Raw genomic sequence first — 22,927 nt, 5'->3', positions numbered from 1 at the left:
GTGACTGAGGCAGGCGATGGGCGGGGGCAGAGCGGGGCGCACCGCGCAGGCGCGGGCTCGCCAGCGCACGCGCACCGCCCGCTCCGAACGCCCTCCCCCGAGGGAGAGCGGGGGCGGGGCCTCGGCGGCGGAAGGAGAGGCGTTCCCGCGCTTTTAGTCCGTGAGGGGGAAGCCCGCCTTCCCCAACCGGGCGCCCTCCAGGCGCGTTGGGACTTCAGTCCTCGCACCCATCATCCTGGCTGGGGATGATGAGCGCGAGGGCTGGAGCCCCAACGCGCCTGGTCGGGGCTGCCTGCGTGAAGGGAACCAACGTTTTGAAGGGAGCTTTTTCAAAAAAAAGGTGCAGTGAAACATATCAAGGGGGCCGTCGGCCTCCTCAGAAGGGCCAGAAGTTTAAGTTTATGAAATCTGTGGCCTATAATATGACCGTTTTTAGGGCCTTCAGTTGTGAGCTAAAGACAGATTTTTCCCCTTGAAAGCAGCACAGCTCTGCTTTACCCACCAGCAGAGACTGACCTTTCCTGCTTTCTCCCAGAAACAAAACGGCCCAACTCTGCCTGCAACAGTGGAAACACCACGTCCAGCTCCTGGGCCGCCTTTCAGTTTGCAGCAGCGCACACCCGAAAGAGCCCCATTGGCTTGAACAAGGACGCAGGAGTTCACCCACGTTCGACTTGCCTAATACAGAAGGTGGGCAGAACATAGATCTGGATCTACTGGTAGATCCCTGGATTACTTACAGTAAATCACCAAGGATTTCTGACTCCCAATTGTTTAACAGCAGCAGCAACAAAATGACCTGGTTCGCACATAATGACATCCCATAGTAAGGATTATGGGTTGTCTTTGAATCATGGGTTACGTGCAAACCCTGAATATAGATGGGTGTTGTTACACTCAGATCTGGCTTATGGACTTCCCGTGGGCAGCTGGCTGGTCACTGTGTAAACAGACTGCTGATCTACATGGACCTTGGTCTAATCCAGCACAGCTCTTCTTACGTTCTAACTATGGTTTAACTATGGGTTGTTAACTAAAAACAACCCACAGTTTACAATCCCACAACTAACCATGTATTCTCTTCCTGGGTTATGATTAGCAACCCATAGTGCAGGGTTCGCACATAACTACCCACAATTCAACAACTACCCATACTCAGCTCATACTTAATCCGTTGACCTGGTTCACACAATACAATAACCCAGGGTATGGTTTAAGTATGGATTATTGTTGAATCATGGACTGCTGTGTTTTGTGAACCCAACCACACTAACACACCATAGTTTAACCCATCATCCTGGCGAAGAGAACCCATGGTTTGTTGTTGGGTTGTGAACTCTGGGTTGCTCGTGGTTAATAAACAATGGTTAATTAGCACAGATGGGTTTACACAACACAACAACCCGCGATTCAATGACAACCCATACTGTGGGTTGTCATTTTGTGTGAACCAGGCCGATGACCTCTCTTGCCTTATACTGCTGAAATGAAGAGAGCTAGAAGCAATCAAGAGTGGATTTTTGTGTGCGAAACAACTGATCTCCATTCAGTTCTGACAGTCAAAACCAATTCCTGAGCCCAGAATTCTTTAATCCTAAATGTGTGTCTTTTATACCAGGCTGGTAGATCTCAGGGTTCTAATTAGAAAACCTTCCCACACCTGGCCTAATAGTCTTCAGGATCCCTGATATTGTTATCACAATGCTTTAGTATCTCTTGCACTGTGATCTGAACATAATCTGTACCACTCTGCTCTTAGATTAGGTAGGAAACAACAGTGTGGGTTGTGAGACCAGCCCCAGGAGTTCTTAAGTTTGGACAAATTTGAGAATTATTCTTTGAGGTTCAGAATTGTATGATGCTCTACTAAGGGCCCAATAATGGCATCACTTACACCCTTTGAAAAAAACCTTTGGATTCCATACTTTGCGGATCTGAGACTTTAAAAAGACGATGACGACAATAAAGGGACTTCAGAATAAAAAAACTAGTTACAGCATTATTATTTTTTAAAAAGTGAACAATCAGAGGGCATTAAGACTTTGGTGACTGAACGCTGCTCATGGGTTCATTGGTGGTTTCTGCCTCTGTCAGTGGTGGTTCAGGAATAGGCAAGTCGAGAATGTCTGCCGTGAACAGTGTTGCCGTAATTTCCTCTGGAATTTCTTTTTCAATAAAGGCATCGGCACCTGGAGAGGGGTTGGGGGTGGGAGAGAAGCCAAAGTAACTGATATTACGATTTAGTACAACGTGGAAACAACCACGTGTGGAATGGAATGTCCACAAAGCCACCAGATCAGCCATTTGTCTTGACGGGGGAAAGGGGTGCCCCCAAAGGAGATGCACTGCCTAATCCAAGAGGGGGGCTCCCCAAGGCAACCTGCAGCGTGGACCATCTAGTGCAACCCTGACACGCCATCGCCTGACCGTGGCCTGGAGCACGTGGCCCGAGGCAGGAGATGTCCTCTCCAGGCGAAGCACAGGGTCTGCCATGCCATGCCTCCCTTTTGGGTCACTATCAAGCAATGTCGTCTGTCCCCGGCCATCCCACAGGAAAAGGGCGTGATTTGAGATGTTCACTTTACTCCTTTTTTTAAAAAAAAAAGCAAGTTTCTAGCTGTTGTGTTTTCCAAGCATTCTTAAATATACAGGGACAATGAAGGGCGAGGGGGCCCTTCCTGGCACCACCATAACTTTTTACCCCTCCCTATGCTCAGCAGAAGTGGAATAAACTATGCTGAACAGCAGGCGTGGGGGGGTGCAGAATCAACGCTCTTGCTTCATTTTCATCATCTATCCGAGCTGCAGAAACCGCCTTTTCCTGACTTGTTTATTTTGGTGGGGCCGTCGTCACACTGCCCGGGACAGTGGGGGCTCCTCAGGGGACGTGACGGAGCTGAAGAGGAAAGGAAGCTTCCCCTTACAGGGAGGCCACACACAGTGTGACTGTAAGCAGATGAACACAGCAGGTTTAAACTGCTTTCAACAGGGCTCACTTCACCCTCCATGCGTTTCAGATCCAGGGACCCAGCCACGCTGGCTAGAACTAAGCTAGCCATATGAATGTGCAGGGTTGGATCGCGTGACGGGCGCCTGCACCCCGGCAGGCCCCACGTACGAAAGGCCCCCGGAGTCGTTCCTCCTCTTCAGCACTGCAACCTGTTTGTTCACCTGCCTCCCGCTCTGGCCCAGACAATGGCACTGCCGCAGAGGAGCGGTTGGCCAGACGTGCAAATACCTGCGGGATCGTAGGCGCCAGCCTCCGGTTGTCCCCCCTCAGGGTTCAGGCCTAGCAGAGTGGTGAGGTATTCTGCCAGCTCGTCTTCTGTGAAATGCTCTCCTGTTCCGAGTAAAGCGAGGACACAGCCCGTCAGCTTCGCCATCGCAGCACCGTGACCATCAAATCGGTTTCAGGGCCACCGGCGCCTACCTCTATGTTGAAGCAGCAACAGCAGGTCCCCCCTGCGAATGGCCGGCTCGCCGTCCTGGTTCTCATAGCCCAACACCTGGAAGGCGTTTCGTATCTCTTTCGCCGCCAGCCCAAAGGCAGGGCGATGATTTACGTAGAGTTTGATGAAGTCACCTAAATTGATGTGGGTCACTTGCTTCCCAGTCTCCAGATATTCACTGAATTTGACTTCATTTAGCATGTTTTCGATCTAAAAGGAACAAAAACGCACTGTCATAAACAGAGCGGCTGACGCTGCTGGAATTCTTTGGCGATTCCATTCTATCTATGGCATGGCAACGGGCCAGGAGGCCGCACCCGGCACGTCTAGGCCGACACCATCCAGCAAGCCAGTTTGAGAGTGGCTGCCAAGCCAGGATCTTGAAGCTGGTTTGCAAAATGCCACTCTGCTGGGCCTCCTCAGAAAAGCCCCTCTTTTTTAAGGCAAGAGAAGGAAAGAGGAGACTGCAAAAATGAAAAAGGGGGAAGCAAACGGCGGCCTTTCCCTGCCCTCCGGCTGTTTCATAAAAGTGGGGCAGCTTCAGGGCTGTTCTCATTGTGTCTCCACGTTTCTGCTCAGTGGAGGGAACTAGGCCATGAATCCACCCCGCCACACTACGACGAGCAGGGGAGCGGAGCGAGACGTCCAGTCACCCTTGAAGAGCTTTCTTTTCTGTCCTCCTGCTGCTGCTGCACACAAAAGGCACCTTCTCTCTCTCTCTCACACACACACACACACACACACACACACAGAGCAAGAGGAAGAAACTGCTTCAACTCAGACATCCCTACAGCCCCCTGTGATTCTGAAAGACAAGGCCGACTTCTGCTCGGAGGGGGAGCCCCAGCCCGCCCGCTAGCTTCCCGTGAGTTCCGCGGTGTCCCTGCCTCTCCCCTGCCACATGGTCATCTTTGCTACTGCCCAACAGTCCTGCCCTTTGGCAAGTTACACAGGAGGCTATTCCTGAGTGGCAGATTACACGGACAGAAAACGGGGAACTGCGAGAGAAAGCCAACAAGGGAGCTTTTGCGTCTCCCTGGAAACTCCTCCTCTGAAGCGTTGGAACAGCTGGTCCAGTCTTGCAGCCTTTTTAAAGCTTCCGATTATTCCAGTGGAAGGAGCTGACATCTATGAGCCAAACTACACATTATGTGACCCACGCTTTGAAGAAAGCAGGCTCAAGCTGGCCTGTAGGAAAAGCAGCCGCAAGGCCCTTAGCTGGAATATGCTCCCAATCTAGTTTGGGGCTCTATTTAAGAATGTTAAGCCCTCCTTTCAGGGCACTTTGCCCATATAGTGCCCTCTGTGTCACTTTCCTGCCAGGAATCTCTCTTCCATGCTTTCTATTTACTGTAAACAGAATCTTTGGTGGCAAATCGCGGAGGGGAAGGGACTTTGGGCAGAAAAGTGGCAAAGGGACCTGATCCAAAACAGAAGCACAACCTGCACTGCGGCCACGTAGCCCTGCTTCCTCTTCAAAATAATAAAAAAAATGGGCAGTTTTAAGAACACACACACACACACACACACACACACACACACACACACACACAAAGCATGAATAGCTAGATGTTTTGGACTATAACTCCCCACTATTACTGGCCAAGGCTGATAGGAGGAAGTCCAGCACATTGGGGTGCGGGTGGGGGTGCAGGTGGGGGTGCAGGCTGGCGTAACACAGAGTCTGGCATTCTCAAATACTGGCAGGTAGCAGGAGTGGTGTGGTTAATTCCAAAGGCCAAAGGTGCGACCCGTAGGGTTTCCCTAAGAAACACCGACCTGTTCTTCAGAGGGGTAAAATCCCATCGCCCGCATGACGAAAGGGGCTTGTTCCAGGGGGATGTGGGTTGACACCTTTCTGGGCTCCATGGTGTCGATCCCTTGATGGCACAGCTGAGCATAGTAAAAATAGTCTTCCAGCTCCTGGAAAGGGCACATGGGACAGGGCAAAAAAGCACCGTGAGTTCTGGGGAGCGGAATAAAAAAGAGGTGACAAACTGGATTGCTAGATAAATTAAGTCATTACTAGTGCATTAACGCACTTGCGAATTGATCCTAAACGTCAGCCAATTCAGACTTTGTTTTTAAAAATGGACACAAAAAAGTAGCCATGTAGAACCATGTTAAAACACATCTGCAACACCATCACTTGTGCATTCACAACCTGCTGGCTCTAGGATCTTGGGGTCCTTCAAGCAGGGACCCTTCCATTTGAACGAGGTGGCAACGGAGCGTTCTCTCCTGCTGCTTCCGGCGGTCTGGGAGGGACGTGGGGCTGCCCTGGAAAGGCGTTCAGAAACTTCAACTGCTGCAGAACGCAAATTACTAGCTGAGCTCGACTGCAGAGCACACGTTACTACAGTGCTAACAGGACGCTTAGCTAAACGTGGTGTTTCAACTAAACTAATAGAGCTTCACTGGCTCCCAGTTTGTTTCCCAGCTCAATACAAGCTACTGACCTTTAGAGGACTCAGACTTCCTTCCTAGACGTCTTCACCTGGTGCCATCTCTGTGTTAGTTTAAGGGTCTTGTCTATCTATTCTCTTGCTTTTAAATTGTATTTATAAGCTTTCCCATTATTTTAGCTGTTGCTTTAATCTGGGTTTTTTTTATTGTGGTTTTATCCTTGTTTTTATATCGTTTTATTGCTTTTATCAACTTGTAAGCCGCCTTGAGGTCATTTACATCAAAAGGCTGGGTAAAAGTCCTATAAATAAGTAAACCGTGCAGTCTTACATTACCCTGAAAAACTCGCCCGCTCGGCCACCTTCCAGAAGGTTGTAGAACGGGGTCAGCTCTTCACCACCCAGAAAGACAGAGGCCTCCAGAGCACTGGGGAAGGAACGACACAGACAGGTCTCCGGTAAGAAGATGTGACAAGAGGCAGCACTGAAACGTATCTCCTAAAAGTTAAAAAGCAGCTGTGGCTCTGTATCCAGAGGGGCGCTGTCCAACTAATTAAGGGCAAAACGCTATACTCAAAATCAACCAGCCGAAAAGCTTTAGGATTCCATAGAGGCCCCTCTACACCATCAAGGAGGAGCATGATTCGAAATGCATGTGCCCATCATGACAACCCCATAGCAATGCCTCCACAGAGAGGCCCACAGTTCAAGCAGATCCACATAAACACCCACACCCACAACCGCACATTTCTAGCTGTTTTCATCTCCACCAAGATCAGGTCTTTTGCAAATCTCGTGGGCCTCAACTGCCCATTCAAGAACCAACCGCCCCACAAAAAGCTTTGCATTACAACAGGGCACAGCGCATTGCTGTTGAGGAAATGCATTCCTCCCCACCCCCACCTGCTGTCAGGACTGCAGCTGTGCTCAGAAGTCTGAGTGGGGGGGAGTTGGCAGGTGGTCTTGTTTTTGCAGACTGTTCTAGGTCGTAGCTGCAATTGGACTCGCTGCCCCCAAGTTGAGGCTCCTCCCAAACACCCGGGGGCCCCCATCTCCACCCAGTGCCACGGTTTCCTGAGGATGCTCCAGGTCTGGCGCACCTGTGTCGCTTCGTAAGGGAGCCGCCTCTAGACCGTGAACCGTGGTCATGTCCGCAGTACAAAAGCAGCTGCGAGCCCCGTTCCACCATCACGGCTGCCCGGACCAAGGGATCCTGGGAACGGCAGTTCCATCAAGGGGCCAAGGCAGCCTGCCCCCACCTGTGCTCTCCAGGTACGCTGGACAACAACTCCATCGCTCAAGCTGATTGGGGAGAACAGGGGCGGTCCATCAACACATCAGGAGGGCACCAGGTGTGTAGGCAAATGCACCCGTCATAGCCCTGGCCGGCAAGCACAGCCGCGCGGAGTATTTCTTCCTGCTTCCACCTCAAAACGCAGCAAAAATGTCAGCCAGCGCACCTGCATCCCAAATGGGACGGCGCCTCCTGCGATCCAAACACTTGAGGGCTTTTGTCTATAATTAAGTTATACTTGGACATTAAATATTGCGGAGACACGGAAGATGCCAGAGGCAACAGAAAAGCGCTAATTAGCTCATAAAATGCCTTCCTCCATAAACAAATTACAGAGGCATTCAACACTGCCTGGACCCCAGCCAGCAATTATGAAACAGGATCATTTATATTCTACTGCCTTCGTTTAATTCTTGCTCAAGCTGGACCTCCAACCGATTAAGCCCCACAGCCGAAAGGGTGTGCGCTTGTGCGTACAAGCGCACGAGAGAAAGCACGAACAGGGCTTTAGGTCCCCACGATGACCCCCCTGACTCTGCTTCCTCGGATGCTGGTGAGCGGAATGCTCTTCCCCAGTGGCCCCACAGGGGGCAGGCAGAGGAGTCCCGCAGAGGGGGGTCCACCCCAGCTCTAGCCCCCTGCCCCTCAACCACCACAGCCAAGCCAACAAAGGAGGCGGAGAGGGAGCAAGCAGCCCCTGCCAGCCACTCCGCAGAGGGCTCCTGCAAGGCTTCCCCCCACCCCCGCGCTTATGGATGCTGTGGGCCCATCGCCTACACCGTTGGTCTCTAGAGAAGCTGGAGCACTGCGTCCAGTTCTGGGCTCCACACTTCAAGAAGGACGCAGACAAGCGGGAGCGTGTTCAGAGGAGGGCAACCAGGATGATCAGGGGTCTGGAAACAAAGCCCTATGAGGAGAGACTGAAAGAACTGGGCAGGTTTAGCCTGGAGAAGAGAAGATGGAGGGGAGACATGAAAGCACTCTTCAAATACTGGAAAGGTTGTCACACAGAGGAGGGCCAGGATCTCTTCTCGATCCTCCCAGAGTGCAGGACACAGAATAACGGGCTCAAGTTAAAGGAAGCCAGATTCCAGCTGGACATCAGGAAAAACCTCCTGACTGTTAGAGCAGTACGACAATGGAACCAGTTACCTAGGGAGGTTGTGGGCTCTCTCACACTAGAGGCCTTCAAGAGGCAGCTGGACAGCCCTCTGTCAGGGATGCTGTAGGATGGATTCCTGCATTGAGCAGGGGGTTGGACTCGATGGCCTTAGAGGCCCCTTCCGACTCTACTCTTCTATGATTCTAAAGCTCCCCGCAGTCTCCCACTTAAGGGCTTATCAGGCAGGCAGCTGCAGAAGCAGGACGGCTGGGATCCGGCTGCACCAGGCCAAAAGCCGACGCCTCTCCTGATCCCAGAGGGGACTGGATCCCGCCATGCCCAGCTGATGAAGCCCCCGGCTCATCCATCAGGCCACGGAGGAGGCTTTCCCCGAGGCAGTTGGGGGCGCCATCTTTGACACACGCATGACGGCACCGTCGGCACGGGAGTTGGGTTCGCGAGGCCCCGGCCGGTGCAGGGAAGACGAGGAAGAGCTGCCGGGACTCACTCTACATTGATGTCCCATTTCATCACAGTGAAGTCGCCGCCCCCCGCCGTGAAGAGGTGGCGCCCGTCGTAGGAGTGGGCGAGGCGGGAGACGCCCGCCGGGTGGCAAACGAAAGCCGAGGACCTGTGCGGGTTCCCATCAATGGGCAGGATCTGCAGGCCGACCTGGGGAGAAAGACAGGGCCTGACGTGAGCCCCCAAAAGCCCACCCAGCCCCGCCCCGCCCCGCCCCAGAACGGGCCCACAGGAGCTTTGCCTGCCTTGTCTTTTGTGATGTAGGCCAGGTACCGTCTCTGGGGCTCATCACCCTCCGCTACGGGGAGGACCAGGATCTGCTCCAGAGGGGAGCCGTACGTCGGTCCCAGAACCGTCTTTCTACGACAAACACAGGAACCACCATGAAACGACACTTGGCCACCCGGCTTTTAACCACTTCGTCCAGGGATGACTCCGAGGGCTTGTGGAAGACCACGGGCACGTCCCCCCAAGTCTTTCCCACCACCCCATTGGCTCCTCCAGCTGTCAGTCACAGTATCCCAAGGGCCCTGCATAGCAGGCTTCTGTTCCGGCAGGCCTTGCTAAGCGTTCGGTCCCCACAACGTAGTTTTTCTGGAATCGACCCCCTGGGTTAACCAGTCAAGGAACTGGACACAGCCGTATTCCCTTTATCATTCTCTGCTATTCTCTGCTAGTGTAACACAGCAACACTAATTCCCTCCAAGACAGCCTTCCTCAACCTGGGGCGCTCCAGATGTGTTGGACTACAACTCCCAGAGTGCCCCAGCCTGCTGGCTGGGGCATTCTGGGAGATGCAGTCCAACACATCTGGAGCGCCCCAGGTTGAGGAAGGTTGCTCCAAGACGATGGGGGTGGGCACGTGCCCCCTTCGCTTGCCTAATATGGGTTCTGGCTGATTAATCCACTAAAAGCTTCCGTTGGCTGATCTGCCCATTAAAATGCGAAGCCCTCGTTAGCGATCATGTCTCCACACCCACATCAGGACATCGTTCCGCCTTCCCAATCTAGTCTGCAGCAGATGTGTTGGACTACAACTCCCAGCATTCCCTTGGGGCAGAACATCTGGCGAGGCCCATGTTGGGAAAGGCGGACCTGGTGGGGATCAGGGCCGAGGCGGTTCCCAGGGCTCCATGGTCCCCTCGAGAGCCGGCTGCGGTCAGTCTGGCAGGGCAACGGAAGCTCGGACGGACTGCAAGTTCTCCCGACATTTTAACAATCTATAAATACATTTTAACATGGTGTTTTAAATTCGTAATTTTGCATCGCTGCTGTTTTTATCTGATTGAGCTTTTATATTGTATTTTATATTATGGTTTTATACTGTTGTTTTATACTTTGAATGGTTTTAATTTCTGTGAACCGCCCAGAGAGCTCCGGCTATTGGGCGGTATAGAAATGTAATAAATAAATAAATAAATAAATAAAAAACACGGCCACCATTCATGGAAAGGGGCCAGACGCGGAGGCAGGGCTTTAGAGCACCTGGCGGGCAGGGATTGGCCGCTGGGAGTCAGCTGACGGAAGGCTGAGCCAGGCGGCAGGGCTGCTCCCGGGGCGGCCCAGGTGGCGCCACTGAGGCACAGAGCTTTGGGCGCCTGCAAGGTGCGTCTGTGGAGGGACGGGCGCGGGGTGCGTTTCCCTTCGCAAACCGTGGGAAGGTGTCCCCATTCGCACCCCCGAACGTCAATGTGAGCAGGAGCGCTTTTGAGGAGGAACGTCCACGTGCCTTGAAACGGGTATTTAAAGGAAGATGCATTTCCAGGCTGTAGTCAATGGGGGGAGAAGTGCACCCTTCCCAAAAATACAGGCAAAGCAACGGGGACTTTTCCCATTTGAAAGGCACATTTTCCCTGCTCAAACGAGTGGAAAGAACAGATTGGAAGTGAAATTTGGGAGCGAGCCAAACCAAGCTTCCCAGTGAATCTTGGGGCACGAAGAACCGGTTGAGCCGCAGGCGGTGCAGAGGCCCGCTAGCCCCGGCCCCGCTCTCCGGGAGCTGCCCTCCCTCTTACGCTTGGAGCCCCAGCCCCTTACAGGGAGAGCGGGGTGGGAGAGCGGCCGGCGAGAGCCCGGCCCACCGTGGGGGGAGCGCCAGAGGGCGCCCAGGCTGACCTGCACAACTTTGTGGTCACGTTATAAAGCTTCATTTTGTAGTGGTCGTTGGCGGTGAGGAAAAAATATTCTGTCGTCAGAGGCGGGTACCAGGCGATGCACTTGGGGACGGCACTCTGCTCAACGCGGTCCCTTCGGATGATGGCCAGCTCACCTTTGGCGCTGTGCTCCAGGTCGTACTCCACCTGCAGGCAAAGCAGGATCCACCCCGTGACTGAGGGGGCCCACCCTCCACGGGCCCCGCCTGGTTCCTCGGCAGCGGAAGGCGCCCTTCATCCACACCCTCACGCCAACCCCTGGCCTGACCTCTTTCAACCCCTCACCACGGCCGCTTCCTCTGCACGCACGGATGCCGGCGCCATTTCGGGAGCTATTCGGGGGGCTTGGAGGGAGGTCGGGAGCTGCAGACCATCACGTCTGGGGGAACCGGGGGGGGGGGAAGGCTGTCCTAGGCAGCCGGGCCCAGGGGGCACGCCCATCCCCCTCTGGGGCTCCTCGGAAGGCCGCGCCCCGTCCTTTCCCCCCGAGTGCCGAACGTTAGCGGTTGCCCAGCTCTGGGGCAGCGTTTCCTCCCCTCCCCCCATCCTAAAGGGCTGAAAGGCTCTCTGGAGGCTTTGTTCCTGGCAGTAGAAAGCGTCAGGCTCAAATATGCCGGCTTGGTGCGTTCCCTGGCCCTGCCTCTTAAGCTGGAAGGTGGTGGCCCCTGCGGGCTTCTCCAACTGGGCATTCGGCCCTCGGGCGGGCAGTGGCCCCCAGCCTTGCAGCGAAGGGTTTCCAGGGGCTGGTCTGACTCCGCCCACCCAGGCCTCGGCTCTTGGCTCTCCTCAACAGGAGGAGCTACGACCACTCCCGGTTCAGGCGGGGACTTCCCAGCGACACTTTGCCTCGTTCCGACCCTCTGGTTCTCTTCTCCGGGCCTTGACGCCTGGCGTGGCATCCCACCCACCCCTCACCCCCGGTCACCAGCAGCACTTACCAAGAGCCGGTCTTCTCCGAGGCTTAAGAGCCTGGGTTCGTCGCTGTCCAGGTGCACCCCAAAGAGGATGGAGCGGATGGGCTTGTAGTGGGCGTGGAGCCCTGCCAGGCGCTCCCAGACATGCTGCTCGCCTGCCAGGACTTTTTTGTAAAGGTTCACGGCAAGGTTTTCATCCTGAACAGCGAACAACAAAACCAAACCAGTTTTCCCCGTTAATCTGAGCTTCTCTCTCTCTCTCTCGCTCTCTCACCTTCCTTCTTTCCTTCCTTCCCAGTGTGGCACACGGCTTAGAGCACTGAACGAGGGCTGTGGGAGGGGCCGTAGCGCAATGGCAGAAGAGGCCCCTGCTTGGCTGGCAGGCAGGAGGTCCCCGGGGTTTCAGGCTCCTGCCTGGAATCCCCAGGCAGCCCGGGCTGCTGCCAGTCAGGGTCGACAAGACGGGGCAAGATGGAACCAGGGCTGGACTCGGCCGAAGGCAGATGCCTCCGTCCCGAAGACGCAGGAGCCTTAAGGCTGGCCGAGGAACCTTAATCCCGTCTCACTCTGTCAGCCCAACCCAACCGCACAAGGTCGTTGTGGAAACAGGTTTTGGGGGCGGGGGAGCCACGCATGCCCCTTGGTGCCCCTCGGAGGAAGGGGTGGAGGCCAGCCCCGCAATCAGGCCCGCCAGCCTTCCCAGTTTCCAGAAGCAGATGCCCTTGAGCCAAGTCCGGGCGCTGTGCAGAGCTGCGGGAAAGGCCGGCGTTCCGCCGTGCTTCTGGGGAGCACAGACCAGTGACCTATGCGGGAGAAGCAGGGGCCACTCACGGCAGTGGCCAGGTACTGGGAGTCGTGGGAGAAGCTCATGTGGGTGACGGGACCTCTTGAGTACTGGAAAGATTCCGGACATTCGTCTTCCAGAGAAATAGAATCAAGGATGTAAACGCTCCCGTCGCGGAAACCGGCTGCCAACAACGAACCTGAAAGGAGACACCGGAAACACCGCCTGGTTCAGCTCTGAGCTCTGAGCGCCCCACGACTACGAGGGGGTGGGGGTGGGGGTGGGGGAAACAGCTCCAAGGCTGGGAAGCCACGAAACGGCCGGGAATGGAGAAGAAAAGGGCGTGGCCCCCTGGGGAGAGGCTGGGGGCCCCAATTTGGCCCTCAGGCCCTTTGGATCCCCACCCCTGCTCCAAAGGAAACGAGCCCAGCAAGAAGAACGGGAGCCGCCAAGGGCGAGGGCCTGTGGATCCGTACCGTCGTGATTATAGCAGAGGCTGCGAACGCTTCCGCCCTTAAAGATCCGGCTGACGAGGTACTTATTGAGCGTGTAGCTCCACACTTTCAGGAGCCCGCAGGAGCTGCCCTTGGCCATGAGGGGCTTGCTGGGGTGGCAGGCGAGGGCGTGGACGGCCTCTCTGGGCTCCTCCAGGCACTTGCTGATTTTCATCCCCTCTGGCTTGACGTGAATCACCAGTGCATCGGACGTGGCCAGTAGGAAATTCCTGCGCCGTGGAAAAGAAACGGGATGGGTGGGTGTGGGAGTAGCAGCACCGTTTGGATTTCTACCTGAAGCCCCCACATTCCCTGGGGCAGCTCAGGCGCGAGACAAGCCCAACGTGGGCCTCCGGACAGCCTAAGAGCGGCTTTCCAGGCCCTGGTGGCGTAACAGGGCTCTCACCTGGCAACGAAGGGGTGGCCGGACAGGGTGCAAGAGGTGGGGTACTGGGAGACGTCCGCGGGGCACGCCGGCTGCCTGGAGAAGGAGATGGACCGAATGGGCCCCACCCGGAACTGGCTGTACCAGTGCAGAAGCTGCAGGTCTCCGTTGTAGAACTTCACGTGGCCTCGGTCATCGCAGGTCACAAAACACCTGGAAAGAAGAGCCGTTCGTTGCGGAGGCCCAGCGCCGCCGCGTCCGTTGCAAGAAGGAGATTTACTCGTTTTTTCCAGACAGGAGGTTATTGCTGCGGCTGTGCCTCAAAGAAACGCCCAGTCAGAATCACAGCATCGTGGAGCTGGAAGGGGCCTGTAAGGCCTTCCGGCCCAACCCCCAGCTCAATGCAGGGATCTGGGAATTTGGATAAAAGAACGGGGCCACTGAATTCATTGCACTGTGAATGGCCCTGAATCTGGCCTCGTTACCAGAGGCCGCCTGCCTATAGACACCGTTTGCTGGGGAACAGGGGTGGGAGGGGGCTGTTGCTCTCAGCGGCCTGCTTGTGGTTGGCCCCTGTGTGAAGAGAATGCTGGACTAGGTGGACCTGGGTCTGATCCAGCAGGAAAGAGATGGGGCTCCCTTCAGTGCTGTGAATGGGAGAAATCCATCGGAGCACGGGGAAGGTGAGACACACACACACCCCGGCCCCCTCACCCAGTTAAGGAGCCAGGGCCGAAGGCTCAGTGCGTGAAGGAGCCCTAGAAGCGTCAGCCTCACACAGGGAGAGGGCAGAGAGGGGGCCTGGGAGGCATTGGGAGCTGCCGGCACGTCTATCGGGAGTTTGGGACGGTCGTCCTGCGGCAGAATCCGTGGCGGAATGGAGGTCTCGGAAGGACGCGGGCTGGCCCCCTTTCCTCAGCCAACGTTTGCCATGGCGCCCTCTGCTGGCTAGCACGGGGGAGACTCACCAGAGCGTTATGCAAATTCTCAACACTCTTTGTTCCCCCCCCCCCCTTTCCTTTCATGCAGCCCTGGAGAAGGCTGCATGAATTTTAATTTGGCGGTTCACTAGATGAACAGGGAAGGGCCGTAGCTCAGTGGTACAGCCCCCGCTTGGCGTGCGAAGATCCCTGGCATCTCAGAAGAAGAGCCTTGAGGCCGGATCAGACCCAGGGTCCGTCTAGCCCAGCACTCCGTTCGCCCAGGGGCCAAGCAGCTGCTGCTGCCCGGGGACCCATGAGCATCTCCTGGGAGGGGGGCTGGGGGAAGACAGTGGCACGGGCGCGAGCAACCTTGAGACGGGAGGGCTGCAGCGCCTCCGATGTGGGGCTGCTCCAGAAGCTGGAGCGAGGGCAGGACGCAGCAGCTCGGCTGTTGCCGGGAGCTGCCCCTTTTCAGCACGCGACTCCTTTGCTGGGGGAGCTGCCCGGGCTGCCTACTTGCTACCCGGCCAGGGCGACGGCTTTGGTCCGAGCGCCTAAGGGTGCAGGTTCAATCCCTGGCCTCTTCAAGTAGGTGGGCTGGGGGGGCGGAACTCCTGCCTGAAACCGCTGCTGCCTGACAGCGTCAACGATACTGGGCAGACGGACCCCGGGCCTGACTCTGCGCAAGGCAGCTTCCTCGGGCCGGCCTGCGCCTCTTAGCCCAACCAACCTCCCCGCAGGGCTTTTGCAAGGAAGAACAGGAGGGAAGGAGAGATTCAAATGCAGGGGGGGAGGGGGGAGCCGCTCACCGGTCCGTGATGGCCAGCACCGTGATGCCCTCCTTCTGCAGGGACATCACCTTGATGGCCTTCATGTTGTACGGCTTCAGGCAGGCGGCGCTCGCCTTGGAGGGGGGAGGGCACACGGCGTCCCAGACCACGATCTTCCCGTCCAGGGTTCCAGTGATCGCTTGTTCGGTGCTGAAGTGGAAAAGGGACTGGCTGAAGATTCCCACGGCCTTGTTGAACGTCTGGAGAGGAGAGAGAAGAGAAGGGGGCGGAGGAGGTAAAAGCACCGTAGTACCATGTCTCTTTTCTGCATTTTATGACATTAAGTGTTTTTACGTGAACTGCCCGCGGTTCTTCAGTTATCAGACAACACAAAAATAACAACAACTAACAGGTGCCCTTCAACCCCAAACACAAAGGATTTGACAAGGGGATTGTTTCTGAATGCGCACAGGAAGTGGAGAATAAGAGACAGTTCGCTCGTTACCCAATGCTTTAATAAACATCCACGTGGGGACACATTTTCATGCAGGAACCAGTTTGTAACTCCCAGCGTGTTTTCAGCTCCCCACCCCACCCCACCTCGACACGCACGCACGCACACACACCCCTTCCCAGAACATTTTTTCCCTAAATGCAGGAAACCAAAGAAAGATGGAAGGAAGGAGGGGAAACAGGAGCCCTGGTGAGGCTACAGCAGGGTTCTCAGATGTGTTCTTAGCATATGGTTATGAAGTCAGGGGGTGACGGGGGATGACTCGCTGTTCACCTTTATCTCTTTCTCCCCCTCCCCCCCCACTCCAACGTATTTCTTCAGCCAAACCTTTTGTTCAACCCCACGCTCCCAACCGTCGTTCCCATTTCACAATCTCCCCTCCTCGCTGCACAAAACGTGCCCAGGAGCTGCAGGTCAGAAAGAACCTCGGAGCACAAGCGCCTAGACTTCCCACCCGCCCCGCTGGCCAGGCCACGTCCGTCATGAGCCGGGCCGGGCGGCAGGCAGGCAGAGGACGGCTCTCCGCTCTCAAGGCTGACGCTGCAACGGCACGTTCCAATCAGGCTGATGGAAAGGGCGTGAGGCTGGGCCAGGGCAGTCGGGGGCCAGGAACCCCGGGCACACGCAACGGTTCCCTTGGGCTGTGCAGAGATGTCCTGGAAACCCATTCCAGAGTTGCTGCTCAAAAAGGATGGAATTGTTTGCTGCAGAAGCTCAAGCAAAACAAAACCAACTGTTCAGTTTCAGAACTCCCAGAAACTTTTCTATATCCATACTCACTTTCTCTGTGAGGAGAGGAGCGTGGTAGTTCAAAATATTGCTGTCCTAAGGAGAAATAAAGCCAATGTCAGGAGTGAAAGCCTTTGCTTCAACTTGTTGTGGCGTGAGAGGACTCCTCTCCCTCCCCCCATTTTACAGGGAGCTGAGATTCATTTACGAACAATTATGAAAACGAATGTCAGAAAAAATCCAGACGTCGATGAGAACAATCCTCCTCCTGCCTTTTGATCTCTGCCAGCCTTCTCCAACCTGCCGGCAGCCCTCCAGAGGTTTGGGACTGCAGCTCCCATCAGCCCAATGGTCAGGTAGGGTGGGCGTTGCAGTCCACACATGTGCAGGGCCACCAGGCTGCGTGAGGCTGCAAATCAGAAGCAGTTCGCTTGTCAGCTGCAGCCAGAGCTGTGGGCCTTTCCCGGCCTGCGCGCCGTCAGACGTGGGCACAGGAGAAAAGCCCACAGAGGCCAGGCAGGCGCTGACACGGGACGTCTCTCGCGGCTCCTGCAAAGGGCCTTTCTGCCAGGAAACCCCTCCTTGACTGAACAGCCACGATTTTTATCGTTGCTCTGTTTTTTAAAATAACAATTTCAGTACAGCCTTTTAATTTTTTGATCTTTTTATCTCTTATTGTTCACTGCTCCGAAATCACTTTAGATATGGAGCGGTACATAAATGCTGTTAATAAATAAAACATTTTCAGAGCTGCTTCGGCTACCTGACCAGCACAGGTCAAAGGTAGCCTCAAACTTGGGACTGATCTATGGTTTGAGATTCCCACGAGGCCCCAATCCTACCCGTCCCTGCCCTTGTGCCGTTCAGTCGTGAAATAGGCAGCGGTTCCGACATCCCTCACAGAAGCATTATTGTTTTGTGAAAACCACCCCCCAGGTGCGACCAGAGGCCTTCGCTGCCACCTACCCACAAGTAGAAGATGACCTGAGTCCCGCTATTGCTGATTAGTTCCTTATGGTCTCTCGAACTGAACGCGAGGTAATCCTGGGAAAAGAACAAACGGCGTAACGGCAACCACGCGCGGCACAGCGGCAAAAACACGGTGGCGTAATTCGGAAGTCTGCACAGAGTTTGACGCCTTAACAGCCCAGTCATGGCCACGTCTACTCAGGAGTAAGTCGCGTGGCCCTCGCGGGCAGAGAATCACGATATCTCACCTGGAAACCAAACTGCGGTGGGATCTCTACGCTGCAGAGGGGGCTCGTCTCGGGCAACGTCCACCGCCAAACGCAAACTTTCTGAGGGGAAGAGGAACCTGTTTTGAGGTGGTGAATTCGCCTGGGCCCTCCAAGCCGATGCACACCCCAAACCACCCCTCTCTGGGCACACGGGCTTTATAATACTGGGCTCCTTCGACTCTGGACTGAGGCAACCAGGGCTTTCCTGTGGCCAGGAGCTCACATCCCCACTCCGCTCTTCCGGGGATTCCGACGGAGTCAAGACCAGCCCAGAGAGTTCAGCTATGGGGGGGGGGGGGGGGAGACAGAGAAATCAGTGGGGGCTGGGGGCTCCAAAGTCAGTGGGGTGGTGCCTCAGTTCGGGGTTTCAGCAAAGCGCCTTGGCAGGGGGAAATCTGTCCTAATCATTGATTTTCAAGCTGGTTATGGAGACGTGAGAAACAGGCTGTGCCTTCAGGCTCTATGAGCATCCCACCCCCGCCTCCCAGATTTGAGGAGAACCTGATCCAGGATCTCCGGCCCAGCAAAGGCATCCTTTACCTGCACTTCCCCGGCCCCAATAGTGGCCAGGAACTTGGAATCGTGGGATATGGCGATAGTGGCGACTCCTCCCTCTGGGTGGCTGTCGAAGATCGTGTGCACGGGGACCCTGGACAAAGAGACACCCGGGGCTGCATTTCATCCCCTAGCCTTGCTTTTCTCTTTGCAGGAGAGATCGATTCAAGAGCCGGGCTTGGCTGATGCCAGATTAACCAAGGGGAGGGAGGGGAGAGGAGGGGGGGGGGGGCTCCGTGCAGAGCGGCCACAAGCTGCTGAGGCTCAAGCCGGGGCTGGCACCATGGGCAGGCATGGGTGGGCACTGGCCGAAGGCCCGCACCCCAGCAGGGGCCCACGGACAAGAGCCCCCCAGAGTGGCTCCCTCTCTTCCACAATGGCACCAGCTCGCTCACCTGCCTCCTGCTCTGACCCGAACAACGGTGGTGGTGGTGGTGGTGGTGGTGAGGAGCAGGACAGGAGGTGCCACGGCCTCCTGGCTCCCTACCACACAAGCCAGGGGAGACCCGTTTCCTGTCCACCCCATTCTAAAGGAACATCAGGCGAGCCCTGCTGGATCAGACCCAAAGTCTGTCTAGCCTAGGACTGGAGAACTTTGCACTACAACTCCCATCGTCTCTGGCTACCGATGGGGCTGAGGGGAGGCTGGAGTCCAACAACAGGTTTCCCAGCGTCCCACAGCAATCAGCTCGCCAGATGCCGCAAAGGGGGCATGAAGACAGCCGCCCAGCCACAGGCGTCCCGCAGGGCTTTCCGCAGGGCTCCTGGGCATGGAGAGGCCTCCTCCTCCTCCTCCTCCTCCTCCTCCTCCTCCTCCTCCCTCCCTCCCTCCCTCCCACAGGTCCCCCTCTCCAGCGCGAGCCTTGGCTAGAAGAGGAGGTGGCGGACCGCAGTCCTGCCCCGGCCACTTACGCCGAGTAGCTGTCCCAAACGATCAGCAAGCTCTCGGGGCCCCGGTCGGCCGTTGCGACCCACCGCCGGTCTTCACTGAGGCAGATGCAGGAGATGCAACTCGTGTGCCCCTGGGGAGGCCAAAGGGGGTGAGCGTGGGAAAGGCGTGAGGTCAGGCCCCTGGCGCGAGGCAGGAGAGAGAGGCGCCCTCCGGCGCCGAGGCAGGACCCAGCCTCACCTGAAGCAGGTACTGCCTGTTCCTGAGGACATCGTGGATGACAGCCGTGTGAGCCGAGACGTACAAGATCACGCGGAAGTCTTCATCGAGGAGGTTGAAGACCGGGAGCTTGCTGTTGTAGCCAAAGACCCACGACAAACCCTGGAAGAGGGGAGGGGCACGTTTGAAGAGCTGCCCGGCGCTCATTCAAAAGGCCTCATCGCACTGAGGTAAGGCAAATCACTAAACGGTTACAGATCTTAACAAGACTTAAGTCCATGGAAAAACATCCCATGCTAAGAGACTTTACAAGGGTTACACACGCCAATAAGAACCAGGCCAATAAACAAACCCAGGAGGTAGCAGGTTTTGTAGCTGGAGGCCCCCAGAGCCCCCCACACCCAGGCCAGGCGGGAATGGGCCAGGCAAGGGAAGAGGGGCCCGGCCCTGCAGGACCCACCGCTAGAGGGTCTCGGTGGAGTCTGGGATCAGTCCAAGGGTCTACCAACAAGATGCCTCCGGGAAGCCCGTGAGGAAGGGGCCCCGAGGCAACGGACGCCCCCTGCTCCTGCTCCCCAGCAACTGGGGTTCAGAGGTGCACAAACTCCGCCCCTGGAGTGGGTGGGTGGAGCCTTCAGAACTAGAGCCAGTGTGGGGTCAGGGTTAAGAGCGTTGGACTGGGAGTCGGGAGATCAGGGTTCCAGTCCCCACTCGGCGGTGGACGCTCAATGGGGGACTTTGGGCCAGTCCCAGACTCTCAGCCCAGCCTACCTCACAGGGGTGTTGCTGTGAGGATAAAATGGAGAGAAGGAGGAGGATTGTGTATGCTGCTGTGGGTTCCTTAAGGAGGAAAAATAGGCGGGATATAAATGCAATGAATGAATGAATGAATGAATACAGTAACTAGTAGACAGTGGTGAGACTGATCCTCCATCTATTCACCAAACCCCCTTTTAAAGCCATCTAAGCCGGTGGCCATCTCACGTTGCCTCGGGCGGCAGATGAAGGTGAGGTGGAAGGGGTGGCGGTGGCAGCTCCCTGGCCATCCCTTCCGTCGGAGGACGAAGCTGCCCGCTCCCCTGGGGCAGTCCTGGCCGCCATGACCGGGCCGTCTGCCTTCAGCTGAGGTGGACGATGCCGTCCCCTCACTGGTTGAAGGAAGGTTCAACTGCCAATTTCGTTATCTTCAGTGGGCAAAATTGGGCGGAGGCACATTGCCCTTCTCGGGCCGGCCCTGTCTTGTGGCAGCGTACATTAACTTTGCGTTGTGTGAAGAGGGGAGACTGCATTTCCCCCGTCCTGAATCGTCTGCCCATCAGCTTCACTGGGGCCCGCCGTCCACCCCCGAAGTCTGGATTCTGGGAGAGGGCAATGATGGGAAGGCTCCCTTCCCAACCTTCTCAGCGCCAGGCCTAGCTGGGGGAATGTCCGGCCCAGCCTCCCACAAGCCGTGCTCCAGCCCCCCGGAGGTCACCAGGGTGGAGAAGGCCGGCCTCCTCACCCACCCCCCAACGCTTTTTGAGCGATACCCACCAGCGGGTGGGCCGAGAGGGGCCTGTCGTTCTCTTCCAACGCCATGCCTGGCAGAGCCGATGACACTACAGACGCTTCCTCCAGAGAGGGAGGCATTTCGGGCGGCCCAGCCTCTTCTCGGGCCGTGCTCGCACCCGTTTCTTGACCTGCTCCTTTGTCATCGCTAAGCAGCTCTTGCTGCCCCAGGGCGAGGCCCGCCTCTTGGCTCCCCTCCGCCCTGCCTGCCTTTGGGGCAAGACTACCTCCGCTCTCCTTGCTGGTGCCGCTTGCTGCTTGCAAAGGAACAAGGTCCCTGGGGCTTCTTCCAGCGCCCTCCTGGCTGGCCACTTTCTCCCTACTTTGGGGACGACCGGCTTCCTCCGCCTGAGCCGACACGCCTGCTTCCGCCGGTTGGCTTCTCTCTTGTCCTTTTTCCAGTCCGGTTTGGGCTCCCTGTTCTTTGTCATCCTGGACACCAGGCTTGTGGCCCTTCTCTGGAGTTGCACCTAGCTTCTCTTGTGATGCTTGATCCTCTTGTGCTGGGATCCGGGGCCCTTTCCCCTCCTCTAAGGACGTTTTGGCTGCAGTTTCCTTAGAGGGAAGGCAAAACTTTAGGCTGAGAACGGACGCTCCACCCCCCCGATTTGTGTCAATCCTACTTTACATAGCTCTGAGATTGCATTAACTTTCTCCAAACAGGTCTGTGCATTCATCAGAATTAGGAACAAGACATTTTATTATTATTTTTAAGTGAAAGCTGTAACACTTGGCCTGCTGGGTTCTGTGCCCAAGCGCAAGACACACGTGTCCTGTTTTTTGGCCTACTGAGACCCCTGTGTTGACTACTGAGCTCGCAATGACAAATCCCTTGCTTTAGGACTTACAGTGGCAGGCACGTCTTTCGCAGTGGCCTCTGCAGAAGGTTCCGGTGGGCCCAGAGGTCTGCCGGTTCCCCCTGAGGGGCTCTCTTGCTGAGCGGCCTGCGCTGCAACCTCTTCGCCTTGCGTCTCTTCTGCAGGACCCTGGACTTCTTTGCTGGCCCCCTGGCTGGGTGAGCCTGTTCCCTTGAGCCGAAGGTCCGCGCCCTGCCCCTCCTCCCTGGGTGCCTCAGCCCCTGGGCCTGAGGGCTCTGCCCTCTCGGGGGTGCCTGCCCCGTCGACGCCCTCCTCCATCCTCTTCCACGGGCTGGATTAGAAGTATCTCTGCAAGCGAAGATAGAAGACATAAACAGCACGCAAGGCGCAAGGCGGAAGCATGATCGTGGCAAGAGCTCAGAGGGACGATGACGCGGAAGGGCCGTTCGTTGCCCTGGTCCTAGGCGAGGGGTGGGCGACTGGGGGAGGAGGCCCCGCAGGCCCGGCTGCCTGCTAGCAAAGCCCCCCGCCCCGAGGGAGGCCTGTGGGGGCGGCAGGGGGCCCGAAACCGTCCTGCCCCCCTCAGTGAGGACCCCCCCCGTCTGCCTCCCCCTCCCCAGCCGCTCCACGGCCCCCCCCTTTGGCCTTTCCTCCGCCCCCTCCCCTCCCCGCCCCCTTAACTCACCTGCCGGCCTGGGGCGCAGCCAGGAGCCTCCAGCCGCCGTTTGCATCCGCTCCTGGTTCCCATAGCAACCGGGGCTGCCAGCAAACGGCAGGCCGCGCGGCCTGGGCGACCTCGGTGGGCGGGGCCCCTGCTGGCTGGGGCATGCTGGGAGTTGTAGGCACGCAGAGGCCACCACACCTGCCCTGTACGGAGGATCATACATTGCTCCCTCCCCTCCCCTCCCCTGCAATTCTTCTTGGTTTTAATTTACTTCATGGAAATAGTTTTCATGCCTGGTTCCCCCCCCGCCCCCCAAAAGTTAATATTGGTACTGGCCTGACTTCCAGAGGCAGAGAGTTCCACAGAAAGGGGGCCACCACACTGAAGGCGCTTCTCCGGGTGGGCTCCCGTCGGGCCAGAGGTCCACGCGGACCCACCAGGAGCAATCCGGACACTCCTAGACCAGCGTTCCCCAACCTGTGTTGGACTACAACTCCCATCAGACACAGGCAGCTTGGCCAACAGTCAGTGATGATGGGAGTTGTGGTCTAGACCACG

General features: G+C 56.6%; 1 protein-coding gene across 1 annotated transcript; it reads right to left on the bottom strand.

The window, feature by feature from the left end:
* Positions 1 to 2,034: 2,034 nt before the first annotated feature.
* CFAP251 (cilia and flagella associated protein 251) lies at positions 2,035 to 22,533 on the bottom strand. The gene is made up of 22 exons (XM_063144308.1): positions 22,391 to 22,533; positions 21,736 to 22,036; positions 20,873 to 21,442; positions 19,361 to 19,501; positions 19,144 to 19,253; positions 18,217 to 18,325; positions 17,656 to 17,736; positions 17,405 to 17,482; positions 16,490 to 16,534; positions 15,235 to 15,455; positions 13,524 to 13,715; positions 13,100 to 13,347; positions 12,671 to 12,822; positions 11,864 to 12,037; positions 10,888 to 11,072; positions 9,018 to 9,132; positions 8,759 to 8,922; positions 6,191 to 6,281; positions 5,229 to 5,372; positions 3,431 to 3,659; positions 3,239 to 3,340; positions 2,035 to 2,189 (listed from the first exon to the last, which is right to left on the bottom strand). The coding sequence occupies exons 1-22, from the start codon at positions 22,531 to 22,533 to the stop codon at positions 2,035 to 2,037; spliced, it is 3,750 nt and encodes a 1,249-aa protein (XP_063000378.1).
* Positions 22,534 to 22,927: the final 394 nt, after the last annotated feature.

Source organism: Elgaria multicarinata, chromosome 18, assembly GCF_023053635.1.
Source record: "Elgaria multicarinata webbii isolate HBS135686 ecotype San Diego chromosome 18, rElgMul1.1.pri, whole genome shotgun sequence".
Classification (NCBI taxonomy): Eukaryota; Metazoa; Chordata; class Lepidosauria; order Squamata; family Anguidae; genus Elgaria; species Elgaria multicarinata.
The sequence above is the reverse complement of the archived record's forward strand: the minus strand, read 5'-3'. Positions and strand labels throughout refer to the sequence as shown.

Bases quoted from the DNA above. Each gene is read 5' to 3' on its own strand.
- CFAP251 (XM_063144308.1), bottom strand. From the start codon at position 22,533: ATGCCCCAGCCAGCAGGGGCCCCGCCCACCGAGGTCGCCCAGGCCGCG. The intron at 16,535-17,404 runs GTAGGTGGCAGC...ATTTCTCCTTAG, and splicing joins AGGTCATCTTCTACTTGTGG to GACAGCAATATTTTGAACTA. The intron at 13,716-15,234 runs GTGAGCGGCTCC...TCTTCTTTCCAG, and splicing joins GTGCTGGCCATCACGGACCG to GTGTTTTGTGACCTGCGATG.